This window comes from Andrena cerasifolii, chromosome 4 (genome assembly GCF_050908995.1).
Source record: "Andrena cerasifolii isolate SP2316 chromosome 4, iyAndCera1_principal, whole genome shotgun sequence".
Classification (NCBI taxonomy): domain Eukaryota; kingdom Metazoa; phylum Arthropoda; class Insecta; order Hymenoptera; family Andrenidae; genus Andrena; species Andrena cerasifolii.
The window spans coordinates 5,874,227-5,891,762 of NC_135121.1; the positions used below are offsets into that span (position 1 = coordinate 5,874,227).

Here is a 17,536-nt window from a genome sequence, read left to right on the forward strand (position 1 = left end):
AATATCCTGAAAGTTTCAGAAAGATCTATCAAATACTTTCTTTAAAAAAAATTCCCGAAAAATGCCTCGATTTTCATTTAGTTACACCAGGCTCCCCCCTTAATTAAAGGAGTATACAGGGGTTCTAGAAAAAAGCAATCGCGAGAGAACGTTTCCTCTCGCTGTAAATTAGCATGCGTGTACTCGGCGCACGTTCTCGCCCACCCAAGTTAATCCTTAATATGCAAAGCCCCATTAAAGCTTCGGTTGTACCGTCTGGCTACTGTGCCTCGCCTATTAATACCGTGAAAAGGGTTAAATACGAGGTGGAAAAGAGGAAACGGAGCAAGAGGGCAGTTTATTTTAGCCCGAGGACACACCTCTGCGTATCGATCCTTGAATTCGGCCAGCTCACTCGCGAGAGTGTTTTGGTTATCCCTGGTGATGAGCAGAGTAGCTCCTACTTCGTCATGCTCGGCCATCAACTGCGCCAGCCTTAATTCCGTTTCGGCTAATTTTGCTGTCAAACTGACGATTTGCTCGTGCTGCAGTCGATTCTCTTCCTTCTGCCTGTCGAGCTCGTCCGCGATTCCATCCACTTCCATGTTTGCACTTGCTGTGGACAACATTCACCTTTCAGCTGAATTTCAAACCAGAATGTATGTTACATTTAAAAACGACTCATCGCTGCACCGAAGGGAACGCCAGTTTTTGTTTAGACTTTGCTCGAGTGTCTAAAGAAAGAGGGACATAGTACAGTTTTTTTTTTAATAAATTTATTACTTCTATTAATTTGGATGTTGCATTTTGTTCCAGGCAATTTTATGTCAGTTCGACCCAAGATTTCTGCATATTTCTCCTAGTATTAAGATTGTATGTACTTTCTGAAAACTTCTTTTGTAGCTTTGATGGATGTTTTATTATTTGAGAAGAATTAACCCTTAACTCTTGGTTGGCACACCTACTTTTTTTGAACGTCGTTGTCACACTGGGTCAATTTGGCCCTGCTAATTTTCAACCAGTTGTTGTTTAAGAACTATTTCTTAAATTAACCCTTAACTGGTATCCTGGGGTCGCTCGTGACCCCAAGTTCGGTTGTCTAAGTTGGTAAACTGAATTTCTAATTAATTTTAAAATGATAGTTTAACTTTCTACGCTTCTATTATTTTCTACATTACCTAAGAAGAAAATATTCATAGTGGTTGCTCTAGTATCGACTTTACAAATTTCTATGTCCTTTTTTATTTGGGGTCTGCCACGACCCCAGTATACCAGTCACGTTTGCCAAAAACTGTATACCAGTTAAGGATTAAGTCTCTAAAATTCTGAGATAAAGTTTGAACGTTGTAGAATATAAGCGCATCGTAGAAAGTTGGCATTTAAATTGTCATCATGCTTAAAAATAATTTGAAACAGTAAGAGATTCGATAAAAAGTTTTTTGCTTAAAAAAATTGCAGGGTCAATTTTGACCCAGTGTGACAAGCGAGGGTTAACTGGCGAGGTGGGCTCTTATGACCCCATGGCTATGCTCCAGATGCTTGTTCATTTCGAGGTCTTCTCACGCGAAGATGCAGAGTAACAAATTGTAATTTTATATTCTTCACAAATAAATCATATTCGGATCAAACCCCAACATTCTACTGTGCATGTACATGGGAATAAAATTGGGGTGTGTCAAGCACGACTTTACTAGTTGGGTAACAAATTCTCCACCTGGCCAGTTAAGGGTTGAAATGAGATAAGCCTCGCTGCCGTGTTTTGTTATATCCTAACTATTCATGTACGCGAAGCACATGAAAATCAGAATGAAGAAATGATAATAAAAACATGGGTGTGTACTAGGGTGGCTATTCTTTACTCTTGGTACAATTTTTTTTCCAGATTTTCTTCGGGGCACCCTCCAGAATAATTTCAAATAATTAAAAGAAAATCCGTGTAAAGTTTGAGCTCGATCGGATAAGGGAAAGGGTGGTTCTCTGCTTCTTCCGGCCCGGCCCTGGCGGGGTTGCTAGTTATGTACAGCTAATACCACCTTGCAAGCCAAATGCTCGTATAGGCGAAGCCTGAGGAAGAGCGCGCCCTTTTGGGCCAAGACGGCTATACTAGATGTTGCGTAAAGGTTGTACGTTCATTATTGGGCCTCGCTTATCGCCGCTTTTCAAATGGCGTGCACACTGTTTATCTCACTAACAAAATGAAACAGGCCCATAGTGTATATGACATGTTTTATTCAGAATGACCCAGTGAACGCGTAGGAAAAGTTTGTTAGCTGTCTGCTGACAGATCAGCCTGGGTCGCGCATTCAAATTCTCGCGAGCAGGGTAGCGTTTTCATTCCAAGCATTCGCCTCATAACAGATTAACAAGGAGAGTGCAAGGCCAAAAAATGATCCTCTACAATTGTCATCCTATCTGACGTGAGATTGCCACGCCGCACAGTGGGACGGATCGACGTTCAGGTAGGCATTCAGTTCATTTCTTACATATTTCATCATTTAATGATTATAATCTAAGATTACAGGTAATATATTGTATAATAAATACAATAATCATTTTTTTTTCTCGTCGCTCTTTTTAATAATGGGACTTCAAGAGTCCCTTCATGTTGATTTCCATATATATACATCCATATATATGGATCGAGGCTTATTAATAAATTATTTAGAAAATCTTGATTTGTCATTTTTCGGCTGCTCTTTTTGCGTATAATTCGCAGTAGTTTTTAAAATCATTATTTCGGGCGTTCTAGGCTTCCTCAGTTAAATATTCTAAAAAAATTTTAGATTTCCATTTTTAGAAAATGATCAGCTTTTACACATTGGAATAGTTTTAGTTAGTCTTTTCCTTGTAATGAAAAATATAAACACTTATATTCTATTGCCAAATTAAGATTTTTTGTTACTATTTTCGTATTTTTCTAAATTAAAAGAATTGTTCGTATTTGTCCGTAAATTCAAGCATACCTCATAATTCTGGATAAATTCAATTCCACAAAATTCAATTATTCATATCCGACCGCATCCGACCCTTTGAAAAATTGATATTTTTTTGCAGAAACGCAGGTGCAAGTCAGGAGAAATATACTATTTTGCTCCAATTTTTTATTTGCAATAATAATTGTGCAAATTGAATGTTTTTAGCTTTAAATTACACTAATTGAGTAATGTTCAAGTATAATAATAATGAGTAATATACGTTGGAAGTGAAGCACGCAGAGGTGTGCAACGTGTAAAAGTAGGAATGAAACGCTAGATAAATAAGAATGAATCATGTATGTAATCAGAGGGTGATTGGAATCGAATTTTGCAGAAACAAATAAAAAGGAAGCAAAAAAAAATGATTATTGTATTTATTATACAATATATTACCTGTAATCTTAGATTATAATCATTAAATGATGAAATATGTAAGAAATGAACTGAATGCCTACTAAACGTCGATCCGTCCCACTGTGCGCCGGCGAATTTATATAGCGCGCCAAAGTATGCGCTGGACGAACGCGGCGTCTGTACCGTCTTTTGTTTTTGTGTTCACTATGCTGACTTCAAGCGATTCCTGTTCTGTTCTTTGTAGTCCACGAGATATGTAAGTGACGACGAAATAAATGTTCGTTTTTTATACATTCAACCAACACTATCTTTATGAAAATAGTACCAATTGATTGGCGAGGTTCTCCCGGTGATGCTGAGTTTACACCTGACGAGTGCTCGGCCAAGTGAACTTACTGGGCAGAGCACACTCGCCCAGTCTGAACGCATATTCTAGTAATCCGGCGGGGAAGATTTTCACTCGGCCGAGTAGCAGACCGATGACTCGGCCGAGTCACTCGTCAGATGTAAATCCAGCTTATTGCTTAGCTTACACCTGACGAGTGCTCGGCCGAGTGAGCCCACTGAGCCGAGCACTCGCCCAGTCTGAACGCATATTCTAGTACTCGGCCGAGTAGTCCTGCGTGCAAATCGGTCAAAATTTTCACTCAGCCGAGTAGCAGACCGAGCGAGTCACTCGTCAAGTGTAAACCCAGCTTAAGTTTACACCTGACGAATGCTCGGCCGAGTGAGCCCACTGGACAGAGCACACTCGCCCAGTCTGAACGCATATTCTAGTACTCGGTCGAGTAACCCAGCGGGGAAGATTGTCACTCGGCCGAGTCACTCGTCAGATGTAAATCCAGCTTATTGCTTAGCTTACACCTGACGAGTGCTCGGCCAAGTGAGCCCACTGAGCCGAGCACTCGCCCAGTCTGAACGCATATTCTAGTACTCGGCCGAGTAGTCCTGCGTGCAAATCGGTCAAAATTTTCACTCAGCCGAGTAGCAGACCGAGCGAGTCACTCGTCAAGTGTAAACCCAGCTTAAGTTTACACCTGACGAATGCTCGGCCGAGTGAGCCCACTGGACAGAGCACACTCGCCCAGTCTGAACGCATATTCTAGTACTCGGTCGAGTAACCCAGCGGGGAAGATTGTCACTCGGCCGAGTCACTCGTCAGATGTAAATCCAGCTTATTGCTTAGCTTACACCTGACGAGTGCTCGGCCAAGTGAGCCCACTGAGCCGAGCACTCGCCCAGTCTGAACGCATATTCTAGTACTCGGCCGAGTAGTCCTGCGTGCAAATCGGTCAAAATTTTCACTCAGCCGAGTAGCAGACCGAGCGAGTCACTCGTCAAGTGTAAACCCAGCTTAAGTTTACACCTGACGAATGCTCGGCCGAGTGAGCCCACTGGACAGAGCACACTCGCCCAGTCTGAACGCATATTCTAGTACTCGGTCGAGTAACCCAGCGGGGAAGATTGTCACTCGGCCGAGTCACTCGTCAGATGTAAATCCAGCTTATTGCTTAGCTTACACCTGACGAGTGCTCGGCCAAGTGAGCCCACTGAGCCGAGCACTCGCCCAGTCTGAACGCATATTCTAGTACTCGGCCGAGTAGTCCTGCGTGCAAATCGGTCAAAATTTTCACTCAGCCGAGTAGCAGACCGAGCGAGTCACTCGTCAAGTGTAAACCCAGCTTAAGTTTACACCTGACGAATGCTCGGCCGAGTGACCCCACTGGACAGAGCACACTCTCCCAGTCTGAACGCATATTCTAGTACTCGGTCGAGTACCCCAGCGGGGAAGATTTTCACTCGGCCGAGTCACTCGCCAGGTGTAAACCTACTTTATGCGTTCAGACTGGGCGAGTGCTCGGCTCAGTGGGCTCACTCGGCCGAACACTCTTCAGGTGTAGACTCAGCATAACAATAAATTCGCACTATTTTCATAAAGCCAGGATGAAAACCAGGGAGAGTGAAGTGTTTATATATCTCTTCGCTTTTCTTATCAATCTGTTAAGCTGGGTTTACACCTGACGAGTGACTCGGCCGAGTCATTCAATCTGCCACCCCGCCGAGTGAAACTTTGGACCTATTTGCCCGCCGGACTACTCAGTCGAATACTAGAATATGCGTTCAGACTGGGCGAGTGTCTGGGCCCAGTGGGCTCACTCGGCCGAGCACTCGTCAGGTGTAAACTAAGCATTATGATTCGCTGAGCTCGAGGTGGCGAAGGATGAAGGTGAAGGCGATCGCATAAAAGAAGGTTGTGGGAATTAGCTGTTACGCTGAAATAACGAAATGAGCCCAAACTACTATTACCCGGCCGAAAGAAGATCCCCAAGAGGCGGGCTCGGGCGATACAGTCCGTCGCTATGACGATTGGTCGAATCACCTATTTGGGCACACTTTTAAAGACACGGCACACGTATTTTGGTTATTGGCTGAAGTAGGCACATGATTGTCGCACCGCGCGACGAAGAGAGCGAACAAAACACATCGAGATCGAGTGGAATAGAGCGATCTGCCCGACGAGCGCCAAAGCAATTGCGTAGGCATCTCAGATAGTTAACGATTAATATATAATAACATAAAAATTTCCTTATTTTTCACAATATATTCAGGAAAGTATTATCATTAGTTTGGTTAGATTTTTCTGATTAAAATAAGCCCAAACGCAATCTCGCACAGATTGTTTGAAAAATAAGGAAATTTTTATGTTATTATATATTAATGGTTAACTGTCTGAGATGCCTACGCTATTGCTTTGGCGTTCGTCGGTCAGATCGCTCTATTCCACTCGATCTCGATGTGTTTTGTGCGCTCTCTTCGTCGCGCGGTGCGACAATGTATGTGCCTACTTCAGCCAATAACCAAAATACGTGTGTCGCGTCTTTAAAAGTGTGCCAAAATAGGCGATTCGACCAATCGTCATAGCGGCGGACTGTATCGCCCGAGCCCGCCTCTTGGGGATCTTCTTTCGGCCGGGTAATAGTACATGGCACTGCCCAGTAACCAAATCCATGCAGTTCGGTTGGAACGAAACAGCCAAAACAACTAGAGGCAGACAGGATTAAGGATCAAGCCCACTGACCGAGTTGAGCAGCAATATCTTTGACCAGCTTCGCCTCCTGCTCCTCCGAAGTATCCGCGTCGCTCATCAGCCTGGCGAATTCAACTCTCAGCTGCTTATTTTCATCCTCGAGGGTGCTGATCTTCTTTTGCATCATGTCTAGGCTAATACCGCGGAGTCCGGTGGGCGTACCGGCCTCGGATCTAGACTCCTCAGCGTCATTTGTGAGAATCTGGATCAGCTCTGTCTTCTTCACGAGCTCGTGGGTCAGTTGAGTGAGACTTTCGTTGGTTTCCTTTAGCTCTGACTCTAAATTCGTGACGGTGGTCTCGAGCTTTTGGTTGTGCGACAGTAGCTCCTTGCCGATTCGCGCGGTCAGCTCTAAATCCTTCTCTTTCTGCAAATGAGAGGAAGAAATGTCTAGGTCATTTAATATCCAATCACAACGATCGCATCTATGATTGCCCAGCTGATTATTCAGCGTGGCATCTTGACTTTGAAATTATGCAGACTGTCTATGGATGAGCAACACGTGACACAGTTGGCGAATGGCAGGACAATCAAGGGGATGTAACACGTTTCTTTCAAAGAAAATAGTCTCTAGTTAAACTGGGTGAATACTGCTTGGGAATTTTTCAAAAGCATGTCCAAGTCTCTTTGTAATGCGAGAATATAAAAGAAGCGAATTCGACGAGCTGGTTTAAAATCACTCTGAAATAATCTCACGATCAAATGTATCACCCCTGGCTCTGAAACGTGTTTATAAAATTTTTGGAACTGATCAATCACATAATCACTTATCTTTTATCCGCCTGGTATTGACGGTTTGATAATGAGAGATGGATGACTGCAGAATTTGTTTTTAATTTATGTTCTTTTTAAAGATTCATTTCTTTTTCTATTTTTATACTCCGACGAATATTACTTAAATGAAAAGCTTACGTAAATAAATAATCAAACAGAAGATAATACAGTATATTGTGCATACCTATTATGTATAATTCTTAGTGGAAACTAAACGTGGAGTATATGGAAATAATATTTTTAATTATTATCTGTCTAATACAGTAAAGCTATTTTATAATTTACTCAGTACTCGTTATAAATTAATTTGTTAATTATAAGGTAATTTCTCTTACTTTTATTCAACAAATGAAAAGAATACTCCTGCTTTTATTCGTTATTAGACATTTTAGTCTCTAAGATTTTTCGTCTACCTCTGCTTTTATTCGTTATTAGACATTTTAGTCTCTAAGATTTTTTGTCTACCTCTGCTTTTATTAATAAAATTCCCTGCGAAAAACTTACAGTGACTTCGGCCTGACTTTGGGAAAGTAAAAAAGGAGTGTTTTCATCAGCAGAATATACGTAAAAAAAAATAAAGAAACGTTTCGTTTTCACATTCCTCGGTACTTTCTGCCATTTAACAACTATTTCACGAGTTACTTGTCTACGCACACCCAGCATTTTGCAGGGAATATATTTTGATGCTCGATCGTTTATTAGAGATGACAATTACCTCCTCCAGAAGCCTTGTAACTGCTTCTATGTCATTATAGGTCTTGGTCATTTGGCTCACCCGGTTGCTACATAGAACTGCAACGAAACAAAAGAGAAGAGGATAATACTAACTTTTATAGCACACCATGACAAGAATACCATTTCAATAATAAACGAATGTAACGAATATTATATAACAAGTGACAAGCTAGTGGTCTGCGTTAGTGGAGCAACAATTCGACAATGAAACCAGACAAATACAGTAAACAACACAAACGGTAAATTAAACAGCAATAATATAAAATTAACACGTAAACCTACGGAGTCTTAATTATGCGTTACATATCAATTAAATTGCCACACGCCACGTGGAACAAGGAAACGTGCCCACCCGGAAAATTCTATTTTAAAGAAACTTCGCGCGAATGTGTTGCACATTAGAGTTTGCACGGAGCAATTTTTCTTCCCTTGGAAATTCACTCCGAAGGGGTGGAAACTAGCCCTTAAAGTTATCGCGTCTCTTCGCTTCTCTAACTTTATTTTTCTTTTGCTGGTACGATGGAGCATAAAAGACTGAACAACTTTTGTATTGAAACTTTTGTTCTATTTCGCAAAGTTACAAAGTTATATTAAAAAACTGAAAAACGCTTTAAGGGCTAGTTCCACCCTCTTCGGAGTGAATTTCCGCGGAATAAAAAAATTGCTCCCTGCATACTCCAGTACGCTTTACATTCACATGCAGTTTCATTGGAATCAGAATTTTCGGACTGGGAAAATGTTTCATTGTAATTTATTTCTCGTACGGGCAATTGAGGGCTCGGATGCAGTAAGCGGACTAGCGCTCGAAAATGCGAAAAAGTATTGTCCAAACGCTAAGAAAAATTGGAAAATTAAATGTTGTTAAACTGTATTTTAAAAAATATAGTGTTGTAAAACTCGTCACGACACACATTTTTTCTATTTACAGATTGTTTATCCAATCATTAGTATTCGAGATAAAAATTATAAACAAAAAAAATTTCTTCGACCAAAATCATTATTTCTTTAAACGTAAATTGCGATAACTTGAGTAAATATTAACGGATCGTTATGAGACTAGAAACATAGAACTCAGAAAACTCTAGCGAAGCCGTAGAAGGTATGCACAAATCTCTTATGTTAAAAAATGTAATAATATTTAATTTAAAAGTAATACTGGACATAATGTATGTTTTTCAACGTTCGCCGTTAAAAAGTATCGAGGGAATTTTGAGGTACATATAACTTGCAGCGACAAAGTTTTTTCTTAATATACAAGGAAGTTTTTCACCAATTTTCACACTGATTAATAAATAATTGTAGAAGATATGACGATATATATAAATCCCGCGCGGCACAAACAGTCAGCAACTGCGTACAATCGCGTCACACTGCAAAGACGTGACGTTCTCACTATTATATGATTATATATTACAAAAAAATATTGCGATATTATTTTCGAAATATTTAGTAACATTTTTATTATAGTATTTACACGCAATATTTACAATATTCACACTGTTTTGTTTACAACATTCTGTTCTTTTATAAAAAGGAGAAAAAGAAAAATTTATAAAAGAACAGAATATTGTAAACAGAACAGTGCCGCGCGGGATTTATATATATCGTCATATCTTCTATAATTATTTATCAATCAGTGTGAAAATTGGTGAAAAACTTCCTTGTACATTAAGAAAGAACTTTGTCACTGCAAGTTGTATGTACCTCAAAATTCCCTCGATACTTTTTAACGACGAACGTTGAGAAACATGGGTTATGTCCAGTATTACTTTTAAATTAAATATTATTACATTTGTTAACACAAGGGTTTTGCGCATACCTTCTACGGCTTCACTAGAGTTTTCCGAAGTAATGTTTTAAGTCTCATAACGATCCGTTAATATTTACTCAAGTTATCGCAATTTATGTTCAAAGAAATAATAATTTTGGTCGAAGAAAATTTTTTTGTTTATAATTTTTATCTCGAATACTAATGATTGGATAAACAAGCTGTAAATAGAAAAATGGCGTGTCGTGGCGAGCTTTACAACGCTATATTTTTTAAAATACAGTTTAACGACATTTATTTTTCCAATATTTCTTAACGTTTGGACAATAATTTTTCCCATTTTCGAGCGCTAGTCCCCTTATTGCATACGAGCCCGCAATTGCACTGTTCAACACATCCCGCCGCACTGCCTATTCACGAGGAAAGTATGGAACGTTCGTATCAATGATTTAATCGCGATTCAAACTCACAAGTTAATTGGCATGCCAGTGCAGCTTATGCTGATTCATTTAGCGATGAATAAACATAAGTCGTGAAGTGACGGTATCACAGTGCGTAACTCCATTGATCCCGGCACCTCTCCTCTCCACAGCTCATAGGCAAATGCCCGATGTGCATGTGCACTAGGAAATGCAAGTGAATGGAGAATAATCGAAACGCTCTTTAACGAACAGGTTCTTCCTTTACAGTTATTCAACTACACGCTGCACGTTCCATTTGGCTCGTTGATTTTAAGGATTCTCGCTTCTAACGATGCGACGGAATGCAGATACGAATGAAGAGCAACAAGTGTTCTCGAAAATTTCAAAATTGCGCATCATTTCTGTCCTTCATTTTTTCAAATTATTTATTTGCGTTGCCCCTGTCGCAGAAATTATTTTTTTTTTCTTTAGCTATTTGACACATAGAAGCTGATATATCGTATCGAGAAGAGTAACCGAGATGCTTTGAAATGATAACGTTACACGCGAAAGCTTTCTAATTTCACTCTTCACAAAATATTTTATTTCAAATAAATGCAAGACATAATTGCTAAAAATATATTTTTCTTTGTAAATTAGAAGAGAAAAACAGGTCTCCATATGAAATTATTCAAATGAACGAGACTTACTGTTTCGTGATTTAATTAATGATTTTACAAACAAATTTAAGTACAATTTGCTTTTATGTAGACTTACAGTACAGGAAAATATTATTTGCTATTGTATTGTGTACAATTGTAGGAATTGCATTCTGGTCCCTGTGGTTTATACAGTGAATTGTAATGGGGCATTCGTCTTTAGTGATATTTAAACGTACCTCAAAGGATTTTTCAAAATTTGGAAAAATGTCGATTTTACAACTGTTCGAAGTTAAGTGCCACCTTTTTTTCAATACATTATAGCTATGGAATTAGTAAACCGATGGAGATGAGCTTTACGGTGCTTATAGAGAAGACATTGAAGTTTTAAGAAAAATTTATTGCAGTTTGAAAAAAAAATTTTGTTAACCTTTCTTGTGCAATTATTTTAAACAAATGCAGGTTTTTAATATCGGGCGCGATTTTAAAAATCTGAAAAAAATGGAGAATATAGTTCTATCCTTCCTCTTGATGGACAAATTTTCAAAAATATGGACATTTTAAAATTGGCCCCTTAAAAATTGCCGAAACTCGCAGCGGCCAAGCGGCTATACCTGACATTCTTATACAGGATTCTCGAAAATGGTAAGTTTTTGAAAAAAACTGAAGGAGGAAAACTTTTACTGTTTTTTATATCCAACATAATACGGTATCCCAAATTTTGGTGTTCGCAATATTTTCCTTGAAACGAGGGTGACTTAGTTTTTTAAATGGAATATTATATATTTGATTACACAGTACAACAAATTTTGACTTTATTTCGGACTTGTAACATTCAATAGCCGTTTTCTTATAGGTTTCGTGCCCTGAAAGCGAATCCGCAACCCATTTGTCGCCATCACCCTCAGTTTTTGAGAAATTCGATTTTAAAAAAAAACTGCAAATTTTCAAGTTTGAACATCTCTTGTGTCGAAACGGTAATGGTTATTCGATTGTTCGTTGTGTCAAATTATTCTATGAACCCCCCTGAATACAACGATATAAGTTTTCCGTAATTCGCTGTTGATTGTTTTTTTTTCATTTTCACGGAAAACCAGGAGACGTTCTGTTAAACTATCACTAACAGGGTATGAAAAGTATTGCATAACTATTCAAAGACGTCGACATGTATTTTATAATAAGTACATACAAAATAAAGAAAGCTCTTGCAATCTCAAAAATCGTTAATGTTGTGGTACTTACACGAGATAATGAAAGCTGTAATTTATAGTCTACTTTACAGTGCTTCAATTGCAAAGCGTGCGCCAATTTGATTTTGCGTTGATTAGCGTTGCTTGCATTACAAAAAATTACGAAATAAAAACAAACTGAAATAAAAACTCGTCCCCTTTGGATTAATAGAAAATTGTATAGTAACAGCATATTTCACTCACAAGGAGAGTATTTTAGGTGTCCACCTCCGATCATTTTGATTTTTGGATATGTTATAGAGGACCGAAAAATAAGAAATACGTGTTTTTTTATTTCCCCCCGTTTTCATATTTGCGGCGTGAAAACTGCGTTCAAAGTTAAGGGTTGAAAAATCATTTTCGTGGATTTTTGAAAATCTGGCGAGTCAGTCATATTTCGCATTCGAAGACGCAAAATTCGTCCATTGACACTATTCCCCTATCTCTAATAGTTCTCGAGATATTCCACAAAAACGATTTTTCAACCCTTAACTTTGAACGCAGTTTTCACCGCCCAAATATGAAAACGGGGAAAAATAAAAAAACACGTATTTCTTATTTTTCGGTCCTCTATAACATATCCAAAAATCAAAATGATCGGAGGCGGTGCACCTAAAATACTCTCCTTGTCAGTGTAATTTTCTTGCCACCGAATTTTCGACACGAAACTAAATCTACAAGGGAAATTACAAAATTTAACTTCGAGTTCTCGCGATCAATCGAAACATATTTCATCCAGATGGTAACTGAAATTTATCTCTGATAACATATTAAAATCACAGACTTACAAAATTAGTATTTATAAATATTAAACAACAATACGTTGCCAAAAATAATATAAGTAATTACAGCAATATTTTTTCCAAAATATTTCCAATTTATATGCCCCTAGCTCGACTGTATTTTTATGAGATATTATATGATAAATAAAGCATGGCGACAAATTTAACAATTTCCAAAAATATACGTAGGGTAGATGTCCCATTTACTGTCACTGTCCCTATTACTGCCACTTTATTTATTTCATTTAAAAAAAACGTAATGTATAAATAATAGACATATATAGAATGTACTATAATAATAAGAAGAACAGTCCCAATTTTATAATAAATTATTTTTTAAACTATTCATTATACATTGCGTGTTTATTAAGTAAAATAAATGATGTGGCAGTAATAGGTACATTTACCCTATTTCTTATTACCAAATGCAGCTGAAAAAAATAGTAAAAATAAATTTAAATAACGCATGACATAAAACAAGCAGCATCGTACACTAAAGTTTACGTGCACGTGCTGCACACGGTTTCAGCTATCGCTTGTTTTCTCTGCCACCGCTTAAATCGCAGAGACAGAAGTCGCGAGGCAGATCTAAAATAGAAGGGGTTACTTCGAAAGCTCCACTGTTGCAATCTCCAGCGAAGTGACATTGCCCTTTCGCAGGGAGGGGGTGGTTAAATTCATACAAGGTCAAGAGCGAATGGCAGGGAAACGAGCAGGAAAAGTAAAACGTGGATATGGCACGCAAATGAGTCAGACATGAGCGCTACCACGATGAGACCAAGAGATAATGCACGTCCACTCTGAACCGTAATAACCAACACGTTGCATTCAGTTCTCCCTTGAAACGATTCACTGTTAAAAAAAAAATAGAGAATTCAATACTGAAATAAATCGAACGATCATTACTTTCCACTCGATGTTCAACCCTCCGGTGATATGTCTCCGGAGACATTTCTGTGGCTCAGAAATGGCATTTCCAAGGAGTGCACTTGGTAAGAACAGCGGTATTTAATCATTTAAATACGATAAACACAGCTGTTCACCACCGGTGCGGGGAACGCCGATGGGCGTTGAACGAGTATGGATAATGGATACGGCTGGGGGATTTCCGCACGTGGCGCACGGTAAGCGTTTTAAGTTTCGGGCCGAAGGGTTGAAACGAGTGGAAAATGATAGACGATGTGTTAATACGTCTGAGGTACTGGAGATGAGCCTTATAAGTGGCTCGCGTGATAAAGTTCCTGGTGGCACGGTCAGCGAGACAAGTGGCAGGGTTAAGTACCTGAGTTTTTTGTTTTAAGGGGGTAGTTTCATGCGTGGGGTTAAAAAATTAATTTCCTTCGAATTTTCTATGAGATTAATACGCTCTGTGCCTTACACTGTTAGTACTTTGAAAGTACATTCTGCAAATAACCACGTGCTTTTGAATAAAAAGGTGAGCAGATATAAATCGATGCATTTTATTTGTTGCGTTCTTTCACCTCGTTACCGTAGTGTCTTAAGAACTTGAAACTTTGGCTATACGTGAAGATCCATTTGTAATCTATAGCAGAGTTAAGGGGTTTTTCCACTGTGACGCCCTGAAAAAGTACCGCTGTCTGGGACTTTTTTTTTGTCTGAAAAATAATGTGTTTACCAAATTGAAGTTTTTCCTACTTATTAACACGTGCTTTGAGAAGATAAAAGTATTTTTTTCATATTTTTTTAACGCTTGCCTGCGCCAAAATAATTGCGTGTAATATGCGCCGTGAAATAACAGACGCCTCGACTGGGCGGTCGATTTTAGCGGAACCGTGTGTCCGAAACAAACAAACGAAACAGATTTCCATTCCGTATAACTGTCGCTATGGCAGGGATTAAGATTAATTAGATTGATGAAGAATTAACAAAACGGCGGACGTCCAAAGTTGAACGATCGAAATTGGCTAAATTTTTTAATCCTTCTGCGAATTAAAAGATAAGAAAAAAACAACGAAAATGTGTGATTCTAGTTCGGGCCACAGCGACAGGCATGCTGATTACGAACCACCAAATATTACACCCCTTTATTTTGGGACAAGCGTTAAAAAAATAGGGGAAATAATTGTTGTATTCCCAAAACACATATTAATAAATAGAAAATAATTCAATTTAGTAAACACATTATTTTTCCGACGAAAAATGTTCTGAACAGTGGTACTTTATCAGGGCGTCACAGTGGAAAGACTCCTTAATTCAATGTATGAACTCTTTTTGGATCCTGAACGCTCAGCATACGCTGCGTGCGGGACTCTACTAGTCGCGTATCTTAACTGTACTCGCTGAACGCCCTTGGGCGTTTCCCGCACGCAAGGCAAGCACTGAACGAATTCATATAAATGAGCCGTTTATTTTGAAAGTGGCGTAAGTCCATTTATGTTCGAATCGAGATATTGAAGGGTTGCGTTGGATTAAATTAAAAAAAATGGGTAACAGATAACATAGCAGTATAATGTTTTTGGCTTTCCAAGGGTGTTAAATTCATCATCCCAATTAGCATAATTAACATTATTTAAGAAATAATATGTGTTTGATGGCTATGAATGGACTTACGCCACTTTCAAAATCAGTGAAATGATGTTTTCCATTTTTAAGAAAGCACAAGTCCATAGGAAAAGTAAATTTCCATTGAAATAAAAATAAATGTATACACTTTTATGTTAAAAAATAAAAAAAAATTTATTTAACTTTTTTTCTTTGTTAAGTAATTTTTACATTAAAATTAATAATGTTTTATTAACTATTATTCAGTCTTCTCCAGTTTTTTGTATGCAGGAGTGATTTAAAATAATGATGGTGTGCAGTTGTTTTATAATATAATAAATCCATTAAGTCCTTATATTTTAGGTGTGTGAGTGGTCTCGTTTTTTTTCTCGTCCAAGTCGCGTATTCCAATACATTTTTCGTGCATTTTATCTGTTTGCTGTAGTTTTAGTTGCGACTGCTTTATGTCCCGCAGACATTTACTTCGTAATATGCAATTAATTTGCTATAAACAAATTATTAACAAATTGCTGAAAATCACAAGGGCATGTCCGGAGACCCGTATGAGTCCGTCAGCGGATCGAAAGTGAAATTTGAGATTAAATTGTTTATAACAAATGAATTGCACATTAATAATTAAACTGCTGCCTTGATAATTAAACATAAAGCCGTGAATCTCAACAAATTTTATTGCGCAATATTTTCCATATCCACTTGAAACTCTCAGAATGGGACTTACGCCACTTTCAAAATAAACTCTTTCATCGCTTCATTAACCAACATATTTTCGTTTTACAAAATTCTAATGATTTTAAATATATTACTAACAATTTGCTTCGGTTAAACCAAAGCTTCAAATATAAAAAATTAAAGCAAATCAATTAAATTACTAAATTTGACCACCCCCACTTTAGAGAATAAACTAAATTTTAGAAAGTCTAGGAATTCAATACCCTCCAGAAATCGGATTCCAGATTTTCAAATTTTTTAATTTTATTATTAATTTTTAATGCATGCTTATAATTAGAGTGCATTTTATATTGTATCAAAACACTAAGAAAACCCATATATTTGTATTAAATCTATTTAACATTATTTTTATATATTAATGGAGTTTTCTTTATTGTAATAATAATTAGAATCATGTAACTAATATAATTCATTATTATAATAAATAATTTATATACCTATACCTATATATACAGGGTGTCCCACTAAGGAGTGGACAGCGCGATATCTCTTAAAGTATTGTCGATAAAAATATAAAAAAAATAGGGAATTGCATGGTTCGAGGGGGCCCATTTATTAGCGCGAACGAATTTTGTTTCCGATTATTATTTTAAAAGATACGATGGTCAAGTTCGGTTTTTCAAATGGAACTATTTTTTTTGAAGACCTGAGTTGATAGTGCGTTCCAAGACAAATTCAATAAGCTTTAATGTATACACTTTATTTCCACTGGTTTTTAAGATATTGCGCTTGCAAATTTACTGATTTTCACTGGAAGAAAACCCTCTGGAATGGCAAAAACCGGGGACGGTCTTACTGGCGCCACGGGTGGCACTGCCTGTTGAAATGGATACTTACCTGCCAAAGGTCTACGCCAGAAATGGCAGGCCCAAAGGCTGGACAATTCTTTTCCGTCAGAAATGCTACTTAGGTAGGTACATCGCGGTATCGAGAAGCGCATCGTTACTTTTATTTCGCACTTGCTTCTACGCTCGGATGGCCGGTTCTTTTAGGAGGGATGCAAATCCGATTAGTTCTGATACAATCTGCTCCCTATGGTTGAAATTTAGTCTAGCAACTTTCACTCCTCCTAACCTAACCAATCCAACTTGCATCCCTCCCAAAAGAACCGGCCATCCGAGCGTAGAAGCAAGTGCGAAATAAAAGTAACGATGCGCTTCTCGATACCGCAGATGTACCTACCTAAGTAGCATTTCTGACGGAAAAGAATTGTCCAGCTTTTGGGCCTGCGAACCCTGTCGTAGACCTTTGGCAGGTAGGTATCAGTTTCAACAGGCAAAGCCACCCGTAGCGCCAGTAAGACCGACCCCGGTCCTTCCTATTCCAGAGGGTTTTCTTCCAGTGAAAATCAGTAATTTTGCAAGCGCAATATCTTAAAAACCAGTGGAAATAAAGTGTATACATTAAAGCTTATTGAATTTGTCTTGGAACGCACTATCAACTCAGGTCTTCAAAAAAAAATAGTTCCATTTGAAAAACCGAACTTGACCATCGTATCTTTTAAAATAATAATCGGAAACAAATTTCGTTCGCGCTAATA

At 38.2% G+C, this 17,536-nt stretch overlaps 2 protein-coding genes across 6 annotated transcripts in view; both read right to left on the minus strand.

The window, feature by feature from the left end:
- The window catches only part of LOC143367742 (alpha-ketoglutarate-dependent dioxygenase alkB homolog 4), a 96,559-nt gene that overhangs the window by 17,630 nt on the left and 61,393 nt on the right, over positions 1–17,536 (minus strand). The window lies entirely within an intron of this gene.
- The window catches only part of Milt (trafficking kinesin-binding protein milt), a 97,853-nt gene that overhangs the window by 6,088 nt on the left and 74,229 nt on the right, over positions 1–17,536 (minus strand). For all 5 annotated transcript variants that reach the window (XM_076809806.1, XM_076809807.1, XM_076809805.1 and 2 more), the window contains 3 exons: positions 7,886–7,962; positions 6,388–6,763; positions 360–595 (listed from right to left, as the gene is read on the minus strand). In XM_076809806.1, coding sequence (XP_076665921.1) covers positions 360–595; positions 6,388–6,763; positions 7,886–7,962 — 689 coding nt within the window. The remainder of the gene's footprint in view (positions 1–359; positions 596–6,387; positions 6,764–7,885; positions 7,963–17,536) is intronic.